The sequence below is a fragment of the Myxocyprinus asiaticus genome, chromosome 14, assembly GCF_019703515.2.
Source record: "Myxocyprinus asiaticus isolate MX2 ecotype Aquarium Trade chromosome 14, UBuf_Myxa_2, whole genome shotgun sequence".
Taxonomy (NCBI): Eukaryota; Metazoa; Chordata; class Actinopteri; order Cypriniformes; family Catostomidae; genus Myxocyprinus; species Myxocyprinus asiaticus.
In genome coordinates this window covers 13053572-13074171 of record NC_059357.1, presented here as the reverse complement: position 1 = coordinate 13074171, position 20600 = coordinate 13053572, and the positions used below count along the sequence as shown (strand labels likewise).

Genomic DNA, 20600 nt, shown 5'->3' with positions numbered 1-20600 from the left:
TTCTGGGTCCTCCTTGACTGGTCCTGACAGGCACCTTGTTTTTACATCAACGCTTTGGCTTTTTGTACATCGCAATTGACGATTTATTTAGATAAGAGGCTATTTTGCATGATGTAAAAAGAACGCTTACAGTTATTTATAAACGAATCCCCGATATGCTTGCCAGTGACCCTTTTTGCATTTCATTCAGGGTGTTTATTACACTTCGAAGCAAATACAGGACCGAATGTATTTAGAGCCTTTATTACATTTTTTTGTGTGTGTGTGTGTTATATTTAGGGCCTTTATTACATTTACAACCAAAACATTTCATTTAGACCCCTTAATTATATTTATGAAAAAAGTGTTTGCATTTAGGTGGCATGGTGGCTCAGTGGGTGGCACTGTCACCTCACAGTTAGAAAGTCTCCAGTTCGAGTCCTGACTCACCCAGTAAGTGTGGAGTTTGCATGTTCCAGGCTCCAGTACCACCTTCGACACTATATAGGACAAGTGGCTTTAGAAGATGGGTAGATGGTGTTTGCATTTTTGGTCCTTTATTACATATAGGACCAAACGTTATTACATTTGGGTTATTTTATTACATTTAGGGCCAAAAGTTATTACGTTTAGGGCCTTTATTATATTTACAACTAAAGCTCATTACATTTAGACCCTTGAATTACATTTAGACCTCTTAATTATATTTATGAAAAATGTGTTTGCATTTAGAGCCTTTATTACATATAGGACCAAATGTTATTACATTTAGGGCTTTTATTACATATAGGAACAAAAGGTATTACATTTGGGGCCAAAAGTTATTATATTTAGGGCCTTTATTACATTTACAACCAAAACTCATTACATTTATACCCTTAAATTACATTTAGACTCCTTAATTATATTTATGAAAAAGTGTTTGCATTTAGGGACTGTATTACATTTAGGGCTTTTATTACATTTAGGATAATACGTTATTACATTTGAGGACTTAAATACATTTAGATCCAAAATTTATTACATTTAGGACCTTTAAATACATTTAGGGCCTTTATTACATTTAGAACCAATTATTACATTTGTGCATCCTCTACAACATCTGGTCACTCTAGGTCCCAGATGTATATTAATTTCTTTCTTCTGCTGAACACAAAAAAGATTTTTAGAAGAATATCACAGCTCTGTAGGTCCTCAATGCAAATGAATGGTGGCCAGAACTTTGAAGTTCTACAAAGCACATAAAGGCAGCATATAAGTAATTCGTACAACTCCAGTGGATAAATCCATATCTTCAGAAGCTATATAATAAGTGTATAATAAGATTTACTGTCAGTCTCCACTTTTACATTCTTCTTTTGTTTTTGGCGATTTGCATTCTCCATGCATCACCACCTACTGTGAAGGGAGGAAAAATTATAGTAAAAAAAGACTTAAATATGAATCTGTTTCTCACCCACACCTATCACATTACCTCTGAAGATATAGATTTAGCCACTGGAGTTATATGGACTATCTACTTTTATGCTGCCGTTATGTGCTTTTTGAGCTTCAAATGTTTGCATTGTATGGACATACAAAGCTGAGATATTCTTCTAAAAATCTGTGTTTGTGTTCAGCAGAAGAAAGAAAGTCACACACATCTGGGATGGCATGAGGGTGAGTAAAAGATGAGAGAATTTTCCTTTTTGTGTGACTATCCCTTAAAGTGTTCTCCGCTATAGACCACATTATGAAAAGTACGTTCGTGAATCTTAAATTGGTTGTTATATGGTTGTAGGCTTAGCTGAAGTTACACTCTCACAACATTGTTTTGTAATGCAAGACATTTAAATTATTTTTATTTTATGTAACTGAGAAAGAAAGACTGTGTTCTCATAGTTCTTCAGCCATATCTATCTATGGCACAAACAGTAAGAGAAGTATGCAATTCCGAACTCGGCGAAAGTTTCATGTTACACAAAATCTCTGAACGTTTAGTGACCATGTGACCTCCCCGCACTGACGGAGCGTCAGCTGTGTGCGCGTGCGTGTGCTTGTGAACGTGTACGTGTGTGTGTGTTTATGTTTAAGCTAGTAAAGTGTTGTGTTCAGGAATCCGTGCTGGGACTGAAACAGGGTCGATCCATAATGATCTGATAGAGGAGAAGGTAATTATGCTGTTATATGTTTAAATGGCAGGTGTGCCGTTAAAGCTCGTGAATCAAGGTCGTCCTGCACCGCCGCTACATGATTAGCTGCCATCCCGTCCAGATAGGAAAAAAAGCAGATAACTTTTCATCACCTTTCTGCTCATTTTTCCCGTCTCATTACGTGTTACAACGACACGTAATGCTATTCTAGTCCCTGTGGGTGACATTGCATTTGTAACAGTGGAGAATTGTGAAAGACTCCGTGGCTTTAGCGGAAACAGCTAGCAAACGTGTAAACGAAGATACAAACTGTCTGAAAACAGTATTTTACAAACTTGCTTCCTAATATATAACGTAACACATGGGATTTAAAGTTAATATGCAATGATACATCTTTATGTGCTTTTAAAGAGAATAAAACGTAAAAAGTGACACTCACTGTCGTCTGTCAGGAGGCTTATTATTACCTAATTACTCCGCTAAGAAGTGTGTCACTTAAAGTTAGGTAACAGCGTTAAGGGTCTTTGCACTCTTAAAGAACTATACAACACAGTCACACACTTGACTGTTGTGCTAGTTGATCTATCTAAAGTTCATGCTTTCTATCTACCTTTCAGTTTAACAATTATCCGTCATTAAAGTTAAATAACTATTAAATGATTCTAACAGTTACCCATCATAAATGCCAGATTCCGGCAGGTGACTAAGATGTCTTCTCATTCATAATTATTTTCACATCCTATTTGCTCTTAATAGTTCTATATCTTCCTAGTCTTATTGTTTAATGCTTGTTATCCAAATGTTGTAACTTGCTTTGCCTCTGAAACGACTTTCCTTTTCAGCTGACGTCACCAAGCCCTATTATCTTATTGGATAATGTTAATAAATAGTCCTCCACATTGGACTGAAAACTCGCATTCATGGTTTTATACCTTATGGATTCGGAAGTCCCTACTTTTTTTGTTGCTTGTTGTTTCGCTCAGAAATGCATCATATTATGGAAGCAAAATGTGTGGCAAATGCCATTGTTGACTTTTTAACTCAATTTTTTTATCTTCCTCTCTCTTGTTCTTGACTATGCTGGTAGTTAGGTGCTGGAATGGCGGTGTGTGCTCTTACTGTGCTAGACGGGCTCGGGGAGGAGGCCACGGCATTGGGCGGCGTGGTCGTCCTGTTCCTGGCACTGGTGCTCGCCTGGCTGTCTACCCACGTGGCCGACCGTGGAGATCACATTCTGGGAACCATTCTCACTGTGGGCGCCCACGCGTCCCTCATCGGCTTGGGGGGTCACGACAGCTACGCGGGCTCGCCTCCCAGCTCGGAGCCTGGGGAGCAGCCAGATGAGGAGTCCATAGAGGAGGAGAAACAGGAAGAGGATGGAGGAGAAGATGTGCCGGGAGAGGAGCTGTTGGATATTCAGGGTGGAAGGAAGAAAGTGAGTCGTGTACAGTGTGATGAAAATGATGAGGGGAAAGAGGAAGTGATGGAAGAGGAAGAAGAGGATGAGGCCACCAGGATCACAGTGAGACTGAAGTTCCTGAACGACACAGAGGAGCTTGCTGTGCTAAGACCTCAGGACACAGTAGGACTGCTAAAGAGGTAATGATTTAAACAAACACACACTTTTGAAAAGGATTAGGTGCTGAAAATTAGGGGTGGGAGAAATTGATTTTGAGAATCGATTCAGAATCGTTCAGTTTACACTGAGGCACAGTGGTGCGCACCAGAGAAGTAAATACATGCGTTATATACGCATACACTAAAGCCAAGCTCACAAACACAACTGTTTGCAGACTAGATGTATCAACCACACAACCATTTGTGCTTGAATCAAACTATGATCCCAAAATTATTTCACAAACCCATGCACATAGCAATGGGAGAGTTTATTCATGATAACACATCAACAAACAACATGAATGATGGGCTCTTGCCTGTTATTGCATTGATTTGCACAGAACGAGGACAAAAACCCCAGCTAAAAATAATAATGAGACTGCGGGTCGGGAGGTTTGTGTGATGTTTTTATCTATTTATTATTTGTCTCGTGCTTCCCAATGCCGTTTTCTCTTTTGCTCTCCATTTCTTTTGCTGTTGCTCATTGCTGGTCTCTCGCTCGTCAAAACAGTGCGCACACCTGACGACTCAGGTTTAAAATCCATCGTAGCATTTGCGACAGGTTAGTGTGATCTGTGTCTTCTAGTAGAAGAGAACAAAGGTTGAACAGCGCATACAAGATGCTTGATAAATTTCTGAAGCAACAACCACGCTATTTAAACAACTTTACTATCACCTTTGCTGGTGAGGGGAGGAGAAACTGAAATCTGCACACTCACAGATGCCGATTTCTCATCCTGGACCAGCAAATTCTAGTTGTGGTTATAGTTAAAAATAAAAATGAATTGAATTGGCATAGATTAATTTTAATTAATAATTAATTACTATTAAATAAAAATGATTAACAATGCTTTAAACAAAAAATATTATTTTATTATAATAAGTTGAAATACTTAATAGTATTAACGTAATGTGACTTGTTCTGATTTTTAAAAACAGCTGTTAAATAAAAAGCTGAAAGGAAAAAAAAAGAGTTTAAATTTGTGTGTGTGACGTGATGCATCGAGAATTCTCTTGTAATTGAATCATTACCATTTTGAATCGTAATCGAATAATGAGGCCAGTGAAGATTCACGCCTCAACGAAAATAATGTTATATTTTTTCTCTAAAGAGGAGACAAGCCTCTTGTTTAAATATGAATGGGAGTGATCGCTATTCTCAAGGTGTCGGCTGTAGGAAAGGAAGTCACGCCTTTCGATTAAAAGAGCCATTTGCCTTATTGGCAAATGCAGTTTGGTCATTGCCAAGAGCAACTGTGGGATTTAAAATCACAGGTAAGATTTTTAACAAATTATATTTACTTAAATTTTCACACAAAACTTTAACTTTGTAAAAGTAAAAAAAGTAATTGTCAGAAAAATCGTACAAAAATTAAGATTTATCAGCCTTTGCGGTATCAAAGTCCTTTTAAGGCAAGTCAGTCCACTCGGCGGCCATCTTTTAAACACTCCTGGGCAGCTATTTTGTATGTATATACATGCCATAAAAGTGCAGCTCCTATCTACTTCAATGGGAAAAGACCGAAATCTCCAAATTGGTTGGTCAAGATTATGATTAAAGAACATATTTCAAATCAGCAGTAAAATCTGACAACACTGGTATCATAAATTGTGCTTCTTTTGCTCAAATCATGCTAAAAATGCTGTTTTTCAGGCTGGTTAAACGAATGTGCATGCACGTTCTCAAGTTGACTGACAGGTAATGTCTGTATCTTAAAAAAGATGTCTCTCTTACCTATAAAGGCCCAAATATTCTTCATACGAAATCAAAGAACGAATGGGTTTGACGTCATTTAGAACAAAATCTGGCCAAAAAGACTGTGTTTTTGCATTCGTTTCGGTGGCCTGGGCAAACTTTTAGGAAAATTTCTAATCGACTGCTTTATACCTTACTGCCATTGGTCCACGTCATCGTTAGGTGTGACCTGGAGCGCCACCTACCTTGATGCCGACAGCTCATTGTTTTATGAATTTATATTGTTTATCTTGTTCAGTCAGTCAAAATCAGTCAACAAGAACACACCGGCATGTAGAGTTATTAGTGAGCTGGTGCAAATTTACCTATATCTGTACTATCTTTCATGTAGAGAAATTTACAAAAACATTTTTTTAATTAGTCTACAAAAGGAATGAAATCTACTCAAATACTCTCAAGTGCCCATTCACTCATGTGCCATCTGCAGTGAAAGCCATTCCCATATCTGCCCAAAGAAAGATATGCCTCTCTTATCATCATTCTTTTGTCTTTTTTCTGCACATTAACACTTTTATACACTGATCTTTGCAGCAGTGTCATAATAAATTACAATAACAGTATAATCAGCGCATATTATGGCGGCGCATTAGCACCATGAATTCAAAATGTAAACAAGTCAAATTAAACATTTTATACTGCATATATTTTCATTTAATAATCACTGAGTGGTTAAAAACAGCTTCTTTTACTGTCCTCATGTGAATTCTACTCCTGTCGCGATTATTAAATAATCGTCTGATCGCGGTTATTTGATCTAACCACGATTATTGTGCACTTTAAATTCCAAGCACATTTTACTTTCCAAATAAGGGAATGAATGGCTTGTTTGAGTGTCTCATTCAGTTGAACTCTGACCATCTCACTGAGCTGCACCGCAAACTCTGAAGAGCATGTGAAGTTTAACCGCTTCAGAACCGGTCTTAAAGCTGTTATGCATCGCCATCTGTGGAGGTTCGCGCCAAACTCCCGCCAAAATATATCAAGGATTTTAGTGAGCTCTCCCAAACCAAAGCGCTCTGGTTTCACTTTAACAATCATGTAATGGCAAATGTTGTTGTCATTGTGGGTTCATACACAAAGTGTTAATGATACGCAGTGACACCCGCTTACTCTTTCTAAAGAGATGATAGAATGAAGAAACACAGAATCTCAAAGGTCTGTCATCATGTGAAATAAGGGCTCGTGGGTTTAATCGGAGAGCCTTAAAATAATGCGTAAAAGCGAAGACTTTGGACAAATATTTTACTATTGCATTCTTAATTAAAATAAAGTAATATAATAGCTATTTGGATTAGCTTGGTTCCAACAACAACAGTGTAAATGCAAAAAGGACCAAGGCTAAAGTTGACCAAAAAGAGAGAGAAAAGTTAAATATTAATAAATGACTTCTTAAGGTTTATGAAGCACGCATACACCTATGAAAAAGTATGACAGTTTGTAAGACTATTAATCGTCATAATCGTGAAATCCCTAAAACATACAATTAAGGTCTGCATTTAAAGATTTATAAGTTATCGTTAAAAATCCATTTGCCTATGAAAAAAATGATTGGGCTTTTTTTTTTATTCAAGAACCAGACTTTTTGCGCTCTGTTGCATGGTTTTCATTTGGAACACTACAAGTTCTGCCTCCTTGCAGTGGCCCTTCGAGGATGCAACAGTGCCATTTTAGAATTCACCCGTAATCTTGGCAAACAGTTTTGGAGATTTGAGTCTTTCCCCTTTTAATTAGACAGGAGCTGTACTTGCATTACTAGAATATAACTTGTAGTCTAAAACTCAAATGTTCCTCGTCCTTGTTTCTCACCCTTGTTTGTTTATCATCTCTCCCTCCCTCAGTAAGTACTTCTCTGGCCGTGAACATCAGATCAAGCTCATCTACCAGGGCCAGCTCTTGCAGGACCCCCAGCGGTCTCTCGTGTCTCTCAATATCACCCACAACAGCGTGCTCCACTGTCATGTCTCCCAGGCACTGCGTGAGGCCGGAGCAGAGGACAACCCCCGAGCTGGGGCGAGCTCCATGCTCAGTGGGGGGCTGCGTTCGGCTGGTCTTGCTCTCAGCACTGGAAGCCTGGTGATCCCCGTGTTCGTGGTGCTCCTCGCCGTGGTCTGGTACTTCCGAATCAACTACCGTCAGCTGTTCACTGCGCCGGCCACCATCTCCCTGGTTGGAGTCACCGTCTTCTTCAGTTTCCTCATCTTTGGCATGCACAGTCGATGAAATGACGAATGGATGGATGAAAAGAAAGCATCCCACATAGAGGAATAGTGCCAATATTAGGGAAGAATATTTAGAAGAAAAAAGAAACTATAGAAAATAGCAGCTCAGTGGCAGCAGTGAAAGTTCTCAGGGAGCCCTTGTGGCTTCTGGTGCCATTTAGAAAATGACTGAAGCTGTGTATGTATGTGGTGAAATTGTGCGCTAGTTCTTTCAGTTTAATTGCTGAGCGTGCACAATGTAACATTGCTGTATAATTTAGCTTCTTTAAAAATTGCTTGTATAATTATTCAATCTCAGCCTAAAGTGTAGCTTCTCTGTGTGAAGAGAAATCCAAGATTTCATGTCTCACCGTTCTTCTCATTTGAGGCTCATGGTGTTGCTTGATTTTACCAGTAATAACACTATCTTCTGTAGTAGCAAAATCTCATACGTTCCAATCATAATGCACAAATAATAATGAACAGCTGTGGTATACTTGTGTTAGATGTTATTAGACAGTTTCCTTTTGTTTTTTGTTCTTGAATGTTTGTTTGTCAGTTACACTGTATTTATCTCAAGCTTGTGTTTTTGACATGACAAGTCTGGCTCAGCATGTCAGCTGCTATTTCTGCACTTGTTACAGCTCATAGTCATTATTATCATATAGGACATCATTTTATACTGTATGATGAAGATTCTACATGCCACAAACTCCGACAGTGCAAATATTATCTTGTGGTTCAGTTAACTCGTTGCATTAATAGGCTTGTTTCAAATTTGACATGAAAACATAGCAAATAATTTGACATCTTGTAAAATCTGTATATAAACTATGTATTTACTGCAGATAAAACCAAAAAGGTGATGGGGTAACCTTGCAAACACTGTTGGACCGTTTGATGGTTACCTTATAAATGGGTCACACTTTTGCTGTGTCATAAATATTGTCAAAAGTATCTGCTTGTTTTGTTTTAGGGAAACCTTGGCTACCTATACTCGCACTCTCTAATTGCAAATAAGTATCTTTTGTTAAAACAGCTTTGTTTTTGCTGATGCAATAATTCTGAATAAAATAGTTAATGATGGAAACGTGCTTGTTTCTGCGCGCGTAAAATACACAAGACACTTTAACAACTCTGTTAATTGTGGCAATTGAGGACAGGGTAATTAGGAGTCCTGAGAAATATTGAGTTTTATTTACACATCTAGAGAGTTAACTACAAGCCACTGAGAAATCACAGTAAACATAGGGCATACATACACCTACCCAAATCAAAGGTATATCCTGTGTGAATTGTACCAGGTTTTTGTATTTTTGTCTTTTTTCTCATCATGCAGGCCGTTCCATTAATACTGCCTTGATCAAGAGAAAGAGCTCTGAGATTATTTAAAATTCAAGTCATTAAATTCACAAACAAAAGACAAATATTTCACTTAAAAGACAATAAGGCTATACTGACTGGATTTGATTCCTTTTAAGTGCATCTTCAATCACTATTTGCACTTTTGCCCCAATACATTTTTTTTAACCACAATTCTTAAAACAAGCTGACACCTAATATAACAAAGTGCTCTGAACTTTTTAACAATCCAAACTCTGTGATCCGAGGAAATGCATAGCACACAATCACACAGAGGACAAAATATAAGTACTCAAAAAAGCCAAGATTATATAAAAAAAAACAAAATTACAAACATTCACACAGGAGACTAAATAGTCAAAAAAAAAAAAAAAAAAAAACATCAGTCAAAACATAAAGCATTTTAACAAACAACATGTTGTGCATCCACAGATTTGGCAGAAAGCTGTCAGTAGCGCTAATGAAAATCCATTGTTTAGCAAGACATAGTCAAGAAAGAGTTTGAGTAGCATAGCAAGCCACTGAAAAGAGAACAACAGGTTGCAGTAACATTACCAGGACAATATGAGGGAAACCAGTAGAGGACATTGCACAGATTAACCTATGTATTGACTACTCAATAAGTAACATGAGCCACCAGGGACAAAATATTTGCAACATCCCATTCACACACACATCTGTTTAACATTCATCCACACAAACCATGGCACATTTTCATATCACTGTAAACCCAAAAATCACACAAAAGTATGCAATAACACAGAATGACGAAAAGCATGGTGTAAAAAGAAAGTTGTGCAAACACAATCTTTCTCTCTCGAACTTGCATCCACACACAAAAATACAGTCACCAAAGGAAAACATGCCAATACTCACTTTTCACTCTGCAACACTGTGCCATAACAAATGTGTTTTCTTATAATCTATAAATCCTAGAAATGGGATTTATAATGGGTAACTTCTAAATTAACCCCACCCCGATCTTCCCTTTCGTAAACATATACACCACAAGTTCATGTTCCTTGAAATGGTGGAAACCAGAGATCATCTAAGGACTAATCAAGTCAGTCATGATCAGGCAATATCCAGGTCCCAGAAACTATACATTTATGCATGTTTTTTTTTTTTTTGTGTGTGTGTATTTGAAAGACATGTTTAGTTTAGGTCATCGTAGATACTGAGGGCTGGGGGAACTGGCAGTTGTGGTCGCTTTTTTCGACTGGGCAGGCCCAGTGCATTCTGAGAGCTGCTGCAAATCCCACCTCCAGCTACTCTCTCTCTGTCTCCTCTCTCTCGTTCCTGTCCTTTATCCCTCTCTCCTCCAGTGCTACTCAAAGACAGTGTGCTGGGCTTCTTTTTCTTAGGTCTCTTAGATTCAGAGTTGTTGGTGCCTAAGATGGAGACAATAAATAAGTGAAAGAGCAAAGGAGAAATGTTTAAGAGTGTAACAGCCAATTCAGAATATCCAATAACCTGTATCATTGATATTATTTCTGAATTATACATTTAAAAAAGTTAATTACAGGTGTTCTTTTGTGAAATATTAGCTCTTCAGCTCTACATAAATCACCGGACCAGCCTTGGGTGGGGACAGTGGTTTACGTCTAAAATGTAAAAGCTACTGGATACATTATTTGTAATATGTGGTATAACTTGAAAACTTCGAATATTAACTTTTCTATTTATGTTACATAAAATAACAATATATGGTCTGAAAACCTCTGCGTCATTAATAAGCACCGCCTTGAGGTGATGTAGGAATTTGATAATGAATACAGTTTTACAGTTTGTTCTCAGGAATGTGACTGGTGTTATGGCCACAAAATAAAAATAAAAGCATAACGTTCAAAGCATTATCAAAAGAATCACAAAGTGAAATACAATTTCATTAAGACAACAAAGACGAACGTCTCACGTCTGCTCCAATTACTACTTCTGTAAGCCCCAAGTAGTCACTACTGTATGTGTGCAAGATACGTTTTTGAATTTGGTCATACTATGCTGCAGAGCTGAAGAAGTTAATAGTTTATTTCTATATTTATGTATATAGGTCTGTGGTACTTAATCGTTGAGTTATAAAGGGATTTACAATTTTAATGTGTTTCATTTCTCCATTTGGCACCCCTGTCAATTTGAACAAACCAGAATTTCCCATTACCTGTATATTTTTTAAACATGTTAGAACCAAACAAGAGGGTCTGTAGACTTACTTATTACATATAAGTAAAGGCTACAAGAATTTCAGTGGATTTTTCAATGTGAATATAAGCTTTAATTTCTCTGGAATTGCATTCCTGCATAGATTGGATCTTGTCATTATAAGGAGGAAGTACCAGTAATTTTGAAAAAAAAAAAAAAAAAAAGAAAACCTCACTGGCTTTTGAAGATGCTGAGTCTGACGGTGAGATATCGGAGGAGCCGTCCCACTGGAGGCGGGACATGATGAGCTGGCCATCAGGGGCATCATAACCATCATTTTCCAGCATCGTCTCGGAGTCAGGTAGAGTCGACCTATCAAACAGAAATCATGGTTTGATTCTACACAGTGACAAGCGAGCACAAAATCCACCAGTAAAGTAATGATATTTTTAACTTAAGAAGCCCAGATCAAAGAAAAAAGCAACTGATCTTAAACTGAAGATACATTTACAGATGTTCTGACATTGTCAGCCGTCCATGTCAGCTGTATGTTTTACCCATTGTTCTACAGGTTAAAACCAAACAGTGAAATTTGATCATTATTATGAAGCAAAAGCTCTTTTTGCAAGTCACTCTAGAAAAGAGCATCTGCTAGATGTATTAAATGTAAATTAGTTGAAAAGCCTGTCAGCTTGAGAGACATAAGTGTGAATTAGGGTCAATACTTTTAGCTTTTCACAATAACTTGTTTTTTTGAGTGATCAAAAAAGTGATCAAAGCTTGATGAATAAGAGGTGAATTAATAAAGGGATAGATGTAAGGAAAGAAAAGTGGGACAGAATGATGATTATTTTCTGACAGGGAGAGGTCAGGGTTGGGAGAAGGGGTGAAACTCACGCGGACGGCCCAAGGAGGAAGACCCTTACTGCCCTCCTCTGTTCGTCCGTGTGCTGGGGACACCGCTGGGACCTGCCAGGACACAACGTGGCATTATGCACTGCACCAGAGACAATGAGGCAAGAAACTGAATGAACATTGCCAGCAGGATTTGAGAAGGGGGCTCTAAGGTTAGATACTAGCAATTAGGGAAGAGGTTTCAGTGCTGGCTGATGTTCAAAATGTTTCTTGCTTTGTAAAACAAGCAGTGCTTTGAAACAGCCGATGACTGTCCAATTGGGAAAGAATGGTGTACTTTGTCCAATTGGAATGAAGACATATTTTTCAAAAGAAGAGAGGCCAAATCAAAATGACAGCAGAGAAAACTGAAAAGTGAACCAAACAAAAAATTGGGATTTATGTTGAGTTGCCAGTTGTGTTCCGCAAAATCAGTCCCAACATAACATGATCATTTTCATTTACACAAATGAAAAAGATCATGTATTCACACATCACATGCACAATCAATTTCTTGCTCTAAAGCAGCATATACACATACATATAGTAATACAAATAAGCACTCACACAGTCAAAAACTATGAATTAATGGGCAAAAGCAATGACCCCCTAATCACACAATTGCATTTTCGACTTCACTGCTAGGGTTATTTATTCTAGTAAAATGAGAATAAATGAAGTTAAATTAAGGATTATAGTATCAGCCAATTATCATTGTTATTATTTGCATTAATAAGCTTCAATCTGATTAGGCCGATACTGGAAGCAGATAATACCTTACTTTTTTCTGTTCAAACATTTATTACTATAACTTTAACTGAAGTTCAAAAGTATTGATCAGTTGAAAAGTACTAAATAGTTATCCATCTTTTTTTTCCTGTGTATGATAATATTTTGATGCCGATTGCACCTGAAGCATGTACAATTCTTGACTGCAACTTTAGTATTAATACAGTTTAAATACAAATCAGGCAAGACAGTACAGATGTATAGTGGTCGACTGATATGGGGTTTTCAATGGCAGATACAATTTAATAACAAATCAGATGTACACAAAATGTATAAAATAAAACAAACACTTACAGTACTGTGCAAAAGTCTTAGGCACATACAATGTTTCACAAAAACATTTGTCTTAGGATGGTTATTTATATCTTCAGCTTTAGTGTGTCAATAGGAAATATGAATTTAGACATTTTGCAAATAGAACAGAATAGAATAGAAGAACAGGGAGCCCTGCAACAGATGCCATGGCCCCCACAGAGCCCTTCACTGAACATCGAGTCAGTCTGGGATTACATGAAGAGACAGAAGCAATTGAGACAGCCTAAATAGAAGAACTGTGGTGAATTCTCCAAGAAGCTTGGAACATCCTATCTGTCAATAACCAAGAAAAACTGTGTCCAGGTGTACCTAGAAGAATTGGGGCTGTTTTAAAGGCAAAGGTGGCCACACCAAATATTGATTTAGCTTTTTTATGTTTATTGGACTTTGTGTGATGTTAATTGATAAATAAAACTATTTATGGCATTATTTTTGAAGACATCCTCACTATGCAACATTTTTCACAAGTGCCTAAAACCTTTGCACAGTACTGTATTTTATGCAATATATACTCAAATTTGCATAAACTTAAATAGAAAACAAACTGAAAACAGAAAGTGTTGACTATCCATTGACAAATCTATTGGTATATTTTGGAACTGACACAAGGGAAAGTTAACACTTCTGTTAATTGGCCAAGTGAACACAATTATCGGTCAATGCCGATAATCGCTAAATAACCAAATATCGGCCAGGCCGATATATTGGTCTATCATTTCAGATGTATATACTAGCTGTCATATTGGATATCAGCCATAATATAAAAATAATTACCAGCTATCGGCCAAAATTTCTATGTTGGTACATCCCTAAATCCAGATCTAAAGCCAACAAAGCTCTAGTCTCGTTTATAGTCTCTTTAGACTTCTTTAACAAGACTTTTGACTATGAAGGTCAAGACTATCACTTATTCTGGCCATAAAAGTGCTATCCCAGGGTTAAAAGGGTGCTAACCTCTTTTCAAAATTGCAAGTGAGAAACACTGCTTAATGCAGGGAGAAATGTGGCCTTAACTCAGGGCTGAAAAAAAGTCTCTCTAGAATGGTTTCACGGACCTCCTGATTTATAAGTTGTATTCTTTATAATATAAGCCTGCTGAAACAGCTGTGGAGAAATACTTACTCTTTGTTGGCAAATGAAAATAAGACAAGCTTTAGACTGCACAGCAGTCAATAACGTAATGGAAAAAAGCTCAAAATCTCAAAGGACTGAGGGCTGAGTGTACCTTTGTGGGCATTTGTAAGAATAAATCCCAGATGATGTGATTTTTTTATTGCTCACATAAAAAGGTATCTTGCTTTCGGTTTGTAATTCTTACCGAGTGCACATCTTCTTTGTGTGCTCTGATACGACCCCACATTGCTGAGGAAAGAGAGAACCTGTTAGCAAGAGGCATTCATAGGACTAACCAAACTCTTCCAGTAAGTTAATGAAATTAAAGGGACTCAACACACACAGAGGTTACAGAATGCATTATAAAGCTTTTAGATGTTAAAACTTTTTTTTACTTTCAGCAACATTTAATTTGTAACAGTAAAATCTGTTGCTATGTCTGGCCCAGTCAGGTCATTTAAACAAACTTTTAATTCCAGTTGGTGCTGCAAATGTTGCAGAAATTACACACAACACATTTAAGGCTGAGAAGCTTATATTACTTTGTGGAAGAATTATTTAATTCTGATTATTAATATTCAAAACTACTGTTGTATTATTTGTCATTCCTTGATGACGATGTTGATATTTTAAGCTGAAAAAGAAAAAGGAAAGACTGTTTACCGTAGTCAGTATAGATCGCAGTTCCTCAGGTCCCAAAGTCTCATAGCTAATGCCAGAACTGTAGTTATACTGTAGGGGTGAGACAGTAAAAAATTACTGTAAGTTCTGTGACAGTGACATGTTTAAAGAATTTGGTAAAAAAATCTCACCTTATAAAGGTCTGGATTTACACTACTGCTAAGCTCTCCTGTAGTGACAAAGAGAAAAAGGGTTTGAAAGAGATTCACAAATTGCTCCTCAGCTTTCTGCACGGTCATGTAGTGAACTAGAGCAAAGTATAAATACATCAACTGCCAGCTAGATTTATAAAAAAAAAAAAAATTTAAAAAAATAACTCACCATTTTTGTGCTTCAGAGATTTGGATCTCCTAGGAGAGTTTGGATTCTAAGAAACACAAATACTTTACGTTATTAAATTTTCAGTAGTTACGGTGTATTGATTTTACAAAGAACATCTGGTTTGGATTTTCAACAGGTTTGTGTCACCAAATTATTTTGATACCTTCTCTGACTTTCTCTTCTTGGCTGTGGGGGACAAAAAAATAAGATTTATGAACTCAATTATTATCAATTATTATTCAAATCAAGTCTATGCTAGATGACAAATAAAAAACATAACAAGCAGGAATAATAGTAACAGATACAGGTGTAGGACATGAGGACAAGAGAGAGGAACTGAGAAAACAAGACTGGATGAGCTCACCTTTCTTTTCTGAACCATAGGACCAGTCATTGTCATTGACATCATCATTGTCTTCCTGATCACTTTCTGACTTGCTTGTGTTGTTGCTGCTGGCTATTCTGTAGAAAGAAGAGAACAATGGTCTATAATTCTCTAAACCATCACTAGAATTTTCCTAAATAGATTGAAAAATACTATTTCCTGGCTACTCTTTGAGGAATAATTAGTATTGGTGGTACCTATGTCATAATGTCTCCCTGAAAAAAGGAAGACGACTAAAATAGCATGTTCACCAATCAGTATAGTGCAATGGAATAACAAATTTGTTTGATTAAATGACCAATTAAAGATATAGTTCATCATTATTTTGAGAGACCTTTACTCTCATCTTGTCTTTCTTTTTTAATTAATTTTTTTGGCATTTTGCCTATATTATTAGGAAACAACAGAAGAAAAAAAAAAAAAAAAACAATACAAAAGTAATACAACTCCTGAACTATATTCCAAGCCTTCAAGTATGACTGACCTGCGGTTGGCTATTCTGCTGCTGTTGCGGCCCATCCCGAGACACTTCTCCAGATGAGGAGCAAAGCGTGAAGCTGCAATACTGCGGCTGCAGTTAGGACATACACACTCTTTATTCTTCCACTGGTTGTACACCTGCCCAAAGATGTCCACACCTGGCTGGTCCACTATTTCTACATCAGACAGAGTATATTGTAGAGAAGTTTTAGAAGTATGCAAATCCGATCTTATTGATTACAAAATAATGTGTGTGGTGTATTTTTTTTATTTATTTTTTTTTATTATATTATCACTGAGTCACCGAAATCCTTCATGCTTTCTTGGTCCGTTTCATCCAGGAAGAAATAGCCTTGTTTGACCGCCCTGTGCACCTCAAAACACAGCCCCAAACATGCATCTTCTACTAGGTCTGAGTAAACGTCATGAGCCAAGGCCTACAAGAAACAACCAGAATGCTTTTATGAACAATTTAAATGTGTTCTGTTCATGTTTCATGAATGAGGACCATTAAAGGAATATTCTGGGTTCAATGCAATATTAAGCTCAATCAGCAGCATTTGTGTAATACACTGCCTGGCCAAAAAAAAATTGCCGTTTGTATTTAAATAAGCCGATATTTAAGAGCCTGTGATTGGATCATTATTGCAGTGATTAATATGTTTCAGCTGGCAATAATTCTTTTAACCCTAACTGACTCAGTGTGTAGCTTCTCATTTCTTAAACAGCCATGTCTGAAGACGTATCCCGTGCTCGTGGAAAATATGTTACTGTGTTTCATAAGGGGCAAATTATTGGCCTCCATCAAGCAAAGAAAACAACTAAGGAGATTGATGAAATCACTGGAATTGAGATAAGAACTGTCCAACGCATTATTAAAACCTGGAAGGATTGTGGTGAACCGTCAGCTTCACGGAAGAAATGTGGTTGGAAAAAAATCTTGAATGATCGTGATCGATCACTAAAACACTTGAAGTCACATCATAAAAATTGACAGTAGAACTCACGGCTATGATTAATAGTGAAAGTAAGAGCATTTCCACACGCACAATGCGACGAGAACTTACAGGATTGGGACTGTGTGGCCACAAGAAAGCCCTTGTTACAGAGGCTAATCGGAAGAAACAACTTCAGTTTGTTAGGGAGCATAAAGATTGGACTGTGGAACAATGGAAAAAGGTCATGTGGTCTGATGAGTCCAGATTTACCCTATTCCAAAGCGATGGGTGTGTCAGGGTAAGAAGGGAAGCACATGAAGCGATGCATCCGTCACGCATAGTGCCCACTGTACAAGCCTCTGGAGGCAGTGTTATGATCTGGGGTTGCTTCAGTTGGACAGGTCTAGGATCAGTAACATTATACGGCAATAAAATAAAGTCAGCTGACTACCTGAAGGTACTGAATGACCAAGTTATCCCATCAATGGATGTTTTCTTCCCTGTTGGTACAGGGATATTCCAAGACGACAATGCCAAGATTCATCGAGCTCAAATTGTGAAAGAGTGGTTCAGGGAGCATGAGGAATCATTTTCACACATGAATTGGCCACCAGCGAGTCCTGACCTTAACCACATTGAAAGTCTTTGGGACGTGCTGGAGAATATTTTATGGAGTGGTTCGACTCTCCCGTCATCAATACAAGATATTGGCCAAAAATTAATGCAACTCTGGATGGAAATAAATGTTGTGAAAAGTTGCATAAGGTTGTCGAAACAATGCCATGACGAATGCGCGCCGTAATCAAAGCTAAAGGCGGTCCAACAAAATATTAGAGTATACAACTTTTTTGGCCAGGCAGTGTAATACTGATTACCACAAAAATTTATTTTGACTTGTCCCTCCTTTTCTGTAAAAAAAAAAAAAAAAAAAAGCAGAAATCTGGGTTTCAGTGAGGCATATACAATGGAAGTCAATGGAGCCAAACCGTAAAAATTAAAATACTTTTTCAAAATTATAGAAACAAGACATAAACAGTATGCGTGCTTACATGATTTTAGTGTGATAAAATCACTTAACCTTTTCTGTGTAAAATTATAGACAATCTAAAAATTTCGTTGCCATGACGATGTAATGTCAACAAACTTCTAAAACAACTGTAAAATGACTTTTTAAACAACTTCACAGCTACTATAATACATGAGTTTTAACATACTAATTAATGTAAGTGCTTTTATAAAATTATAAGCTTTACATTTCCGCCTTTAAACCCTCTATAAATTGGCTCCATTGTAAGTGCCTCACTGTAACCTCAATTTTAGCTTTTTTTTTTAAAAGAAAAAGAGGGACGTTGAAATTATTTTTTGTGGTAATCTACATTATGCCACAAATGCTGTTAAGATTGAGATTAACTTGTATTGAACCAGGAATATTCCTTTAACATAAACACTTCTTTGCCGGGGCCTGAGTAGCTCAGCGAGTAAAGACGCTGACAACCACACCTGAAGTCACAAGTTTGAATCCAGGGTGTGCTGAGTGACTCCAGCCAGGTCTCCTAAGCAACCAAATTGGCTCAGTTGCTAGGGAGGGTAGAGTCACATGGGGTAACTTCCTCATGGTCGCTATAATGTGTGGTTCTCGCTCTCGGTGGGGCGCATGGTGAGTTGCGCGTGGATGCCGCGGAGAATAGCGTGAAGCCTCCACACACACTATGTCCGTAAAATGCTCAACAAGCCACGTGATAAGATGCACGGATTGACGGAGGCAACTGAGATTTGTCCTCTGCCACCCGGATTGAGGAGAGTCACTAAGCCACCATGAGGACCTAGAGCGCATTGTGAATTGGGCATTCCAAATTGGGGAAAAAAGGGGAGAAAATCCAAACAAAAAAACAAAAACAAAAAAACCCCCACTTCTTTACCTCTAGCTTGGTGTTATCCAGGCCTGACAGAGACATATCATCCATTTTCATTTGCAACAACTATTGAAGGGGAACTCTCATTGTTGACATAATAGAGAAAGTGCTGGAAAACACTGAAAAGCACACACACAAAAAAATTAAACAAAGGTGTATTACATCAGTCAAATGTGCTACTTTTTATCTAATAAAAAGGCAGCCCATCAAAACAGTGCTGAAAAAATGCCCTTTTACCACCAACCTCAAATTCAGAGCTTTCAGTAAAACAGATTATCTGTGATCATTTAAAGGGATAGAAACAGATCAATATTTCAAGTTCTTTCTTTTTTTTTTTTTACCATAAATCTCCACCTTCACCGTTAGTAAGTGAAAGTTTTACAGTAAAAAAAAGGACATAAATATAGATATGATTTTCATCCACACCTATCATATCGCTTCTGAAGATATAGATTTAACCACTGGAGTCTTATGGATTACTTTTATGCTGCCTTTATAATTTTTGGAGCTTCGATGTTCTGGCCACCATTCACTTGCATTGTATGGACCAACAGAGCTGAAATATTCTTCTAAAAATCTTCATTTGTGTTCAGCAGCAGAAAAAGTTATAAACATCTAGGATGGCATGAAGGTGAGTAAATAAGAGAATTTCATTTTTGGGTGAACTATCCCTTTAAAACACCATTTTCTTTTTTATATAGATATTATTTTACTTAATATTTATATAGAATTTAAATATTAAGTAAAATAAGATGATTAATTAAAATAAGCTCATGTACAAAAATTGACATACAACTGTTAATCGATGTGTCCACATAAGTCTTTTTATTTTGACAGTTTTCTCCTTTACTAAATTATTTATGAGCAAGGAGGAAAATTACAAGCCCCCCCCCATACATTTTCCATACAGTAAGCTCCATTAAACGATATACTCATATTTTTTGACATATAACAAGCTGACACATGAAATACAGTGACCATGGATGGGCACAAAAATCCCAAAGCAAAAAAACGTAAGATAAAACAGGGCCAGTAATTTATAACCATTACACCCTGGATTTAAACCTAATAAACTGTCCGTTTATAAAACGCTATTTATAGTAGTAAACACAGCAGACATTCACGACTGTCGCACTGCCCTATTTTCTCTCAGATACGTCTTTTCATATGGAGGTCGGGTTTCGGCAACATTGTTTCAAAGCCGCGAGAAAATGTGATACAATGTAACTCGTTAGATTGACGTCGCGGCGCTCTAAAGTATTTGTAGCGCTCGAGTTTAAATTGTGTCTACTTACCAAGACTGAACGGGCCGGGTCTTGTGTCAATCAGGGACCTGCTGTTTTCGTACTTAACGACGACAGAGAACAGACATGTCCAAAACGAACGCCTATATATGATGATAATCGAAATATCGTCTTACTAAAAGGTTTAGATGTCTCGTTGAATAAGTCGCTCGAGCACAGATGATGTAAGAATATAAAAGAACGCTGCCATTTTGGCTCCTGTCAGACATCACTAGTCAATTACCGATCTGAGATGACACATCGATTCTGTTGACTGGAATTAGTATGCAGCAGTATTCAAAGAT

The 20600-nt window shown here is 37.3% G+C and overlaps 2 protein-coding genes across 3 annotated transcripts; one reads left to right on the top strand and one right to left on the bottom strand.

The window, feature by feature from the left end:
- Nucleotides 1-1966: 1966 nt before the first annotated feature.
- LOC127451928 (transmembrane and ubiquitin-like domain-containing protein 2) lies at nt 1967-8772 on the top strand. Its single transcript, XM_051717004.1, has 3 exons — nt 1967-2129; nt 3199-3710; nt 7323-8772. Exons 2-3 carry the CDS (start codon nt 3211-3213, stop codon nt 7702-7704), a joined length of 882 nt encoding a protein of 293 aa, XP_051572964.1. The 5' UTR covers nt 1967-2129; nt 3199-3210; the 3' UTR covers nt 7705-8772.
- An 85-nt stretch (nt 8773-8857) lies between these two features.
- On the bottom strand, nt 8858-20519 carry LOC127451926 (ataxin-7-like protein 3). 2 transcript variants are annotated; one of them, XM_051717000.1, is made up of 13 exons: nt 20308-20519; nt 19019-19131; nt 16466-16598; nt 16166-16337; nt 15661-15758; nt 15460-15482; nt 15297-15342; nt 15107-15144; nt 14958-15026; nt 14500-14543; nt 12081-12152; nt 11419-11555; nt 8858-10435 (listed from the first exon to the last, which is right to left on the bottom strand). In XM_051717000.1, the coding sequence occupies exons 2-13, from the start codon at nt 19067-19069 to the stop codon at nt 10200-10202; spliced, it is 1119 nt and encodes a 372-aa protein (XP_051572960.1). In that variant the 5' UTR covers nt 19070-19131; nt 20308-20519; the 3' UTR covers nt 8858-10199. The 2 variants fall into 2 exon arrangements, with proteins under 2 accessions (XP_051572960.1, XP_051572961.1); XM_051717001.1 differs by lacking the exon at nt 12081-12152.
- Between the last annotated feature and the right edge of the window lie 81 nt (nt 20520-20600).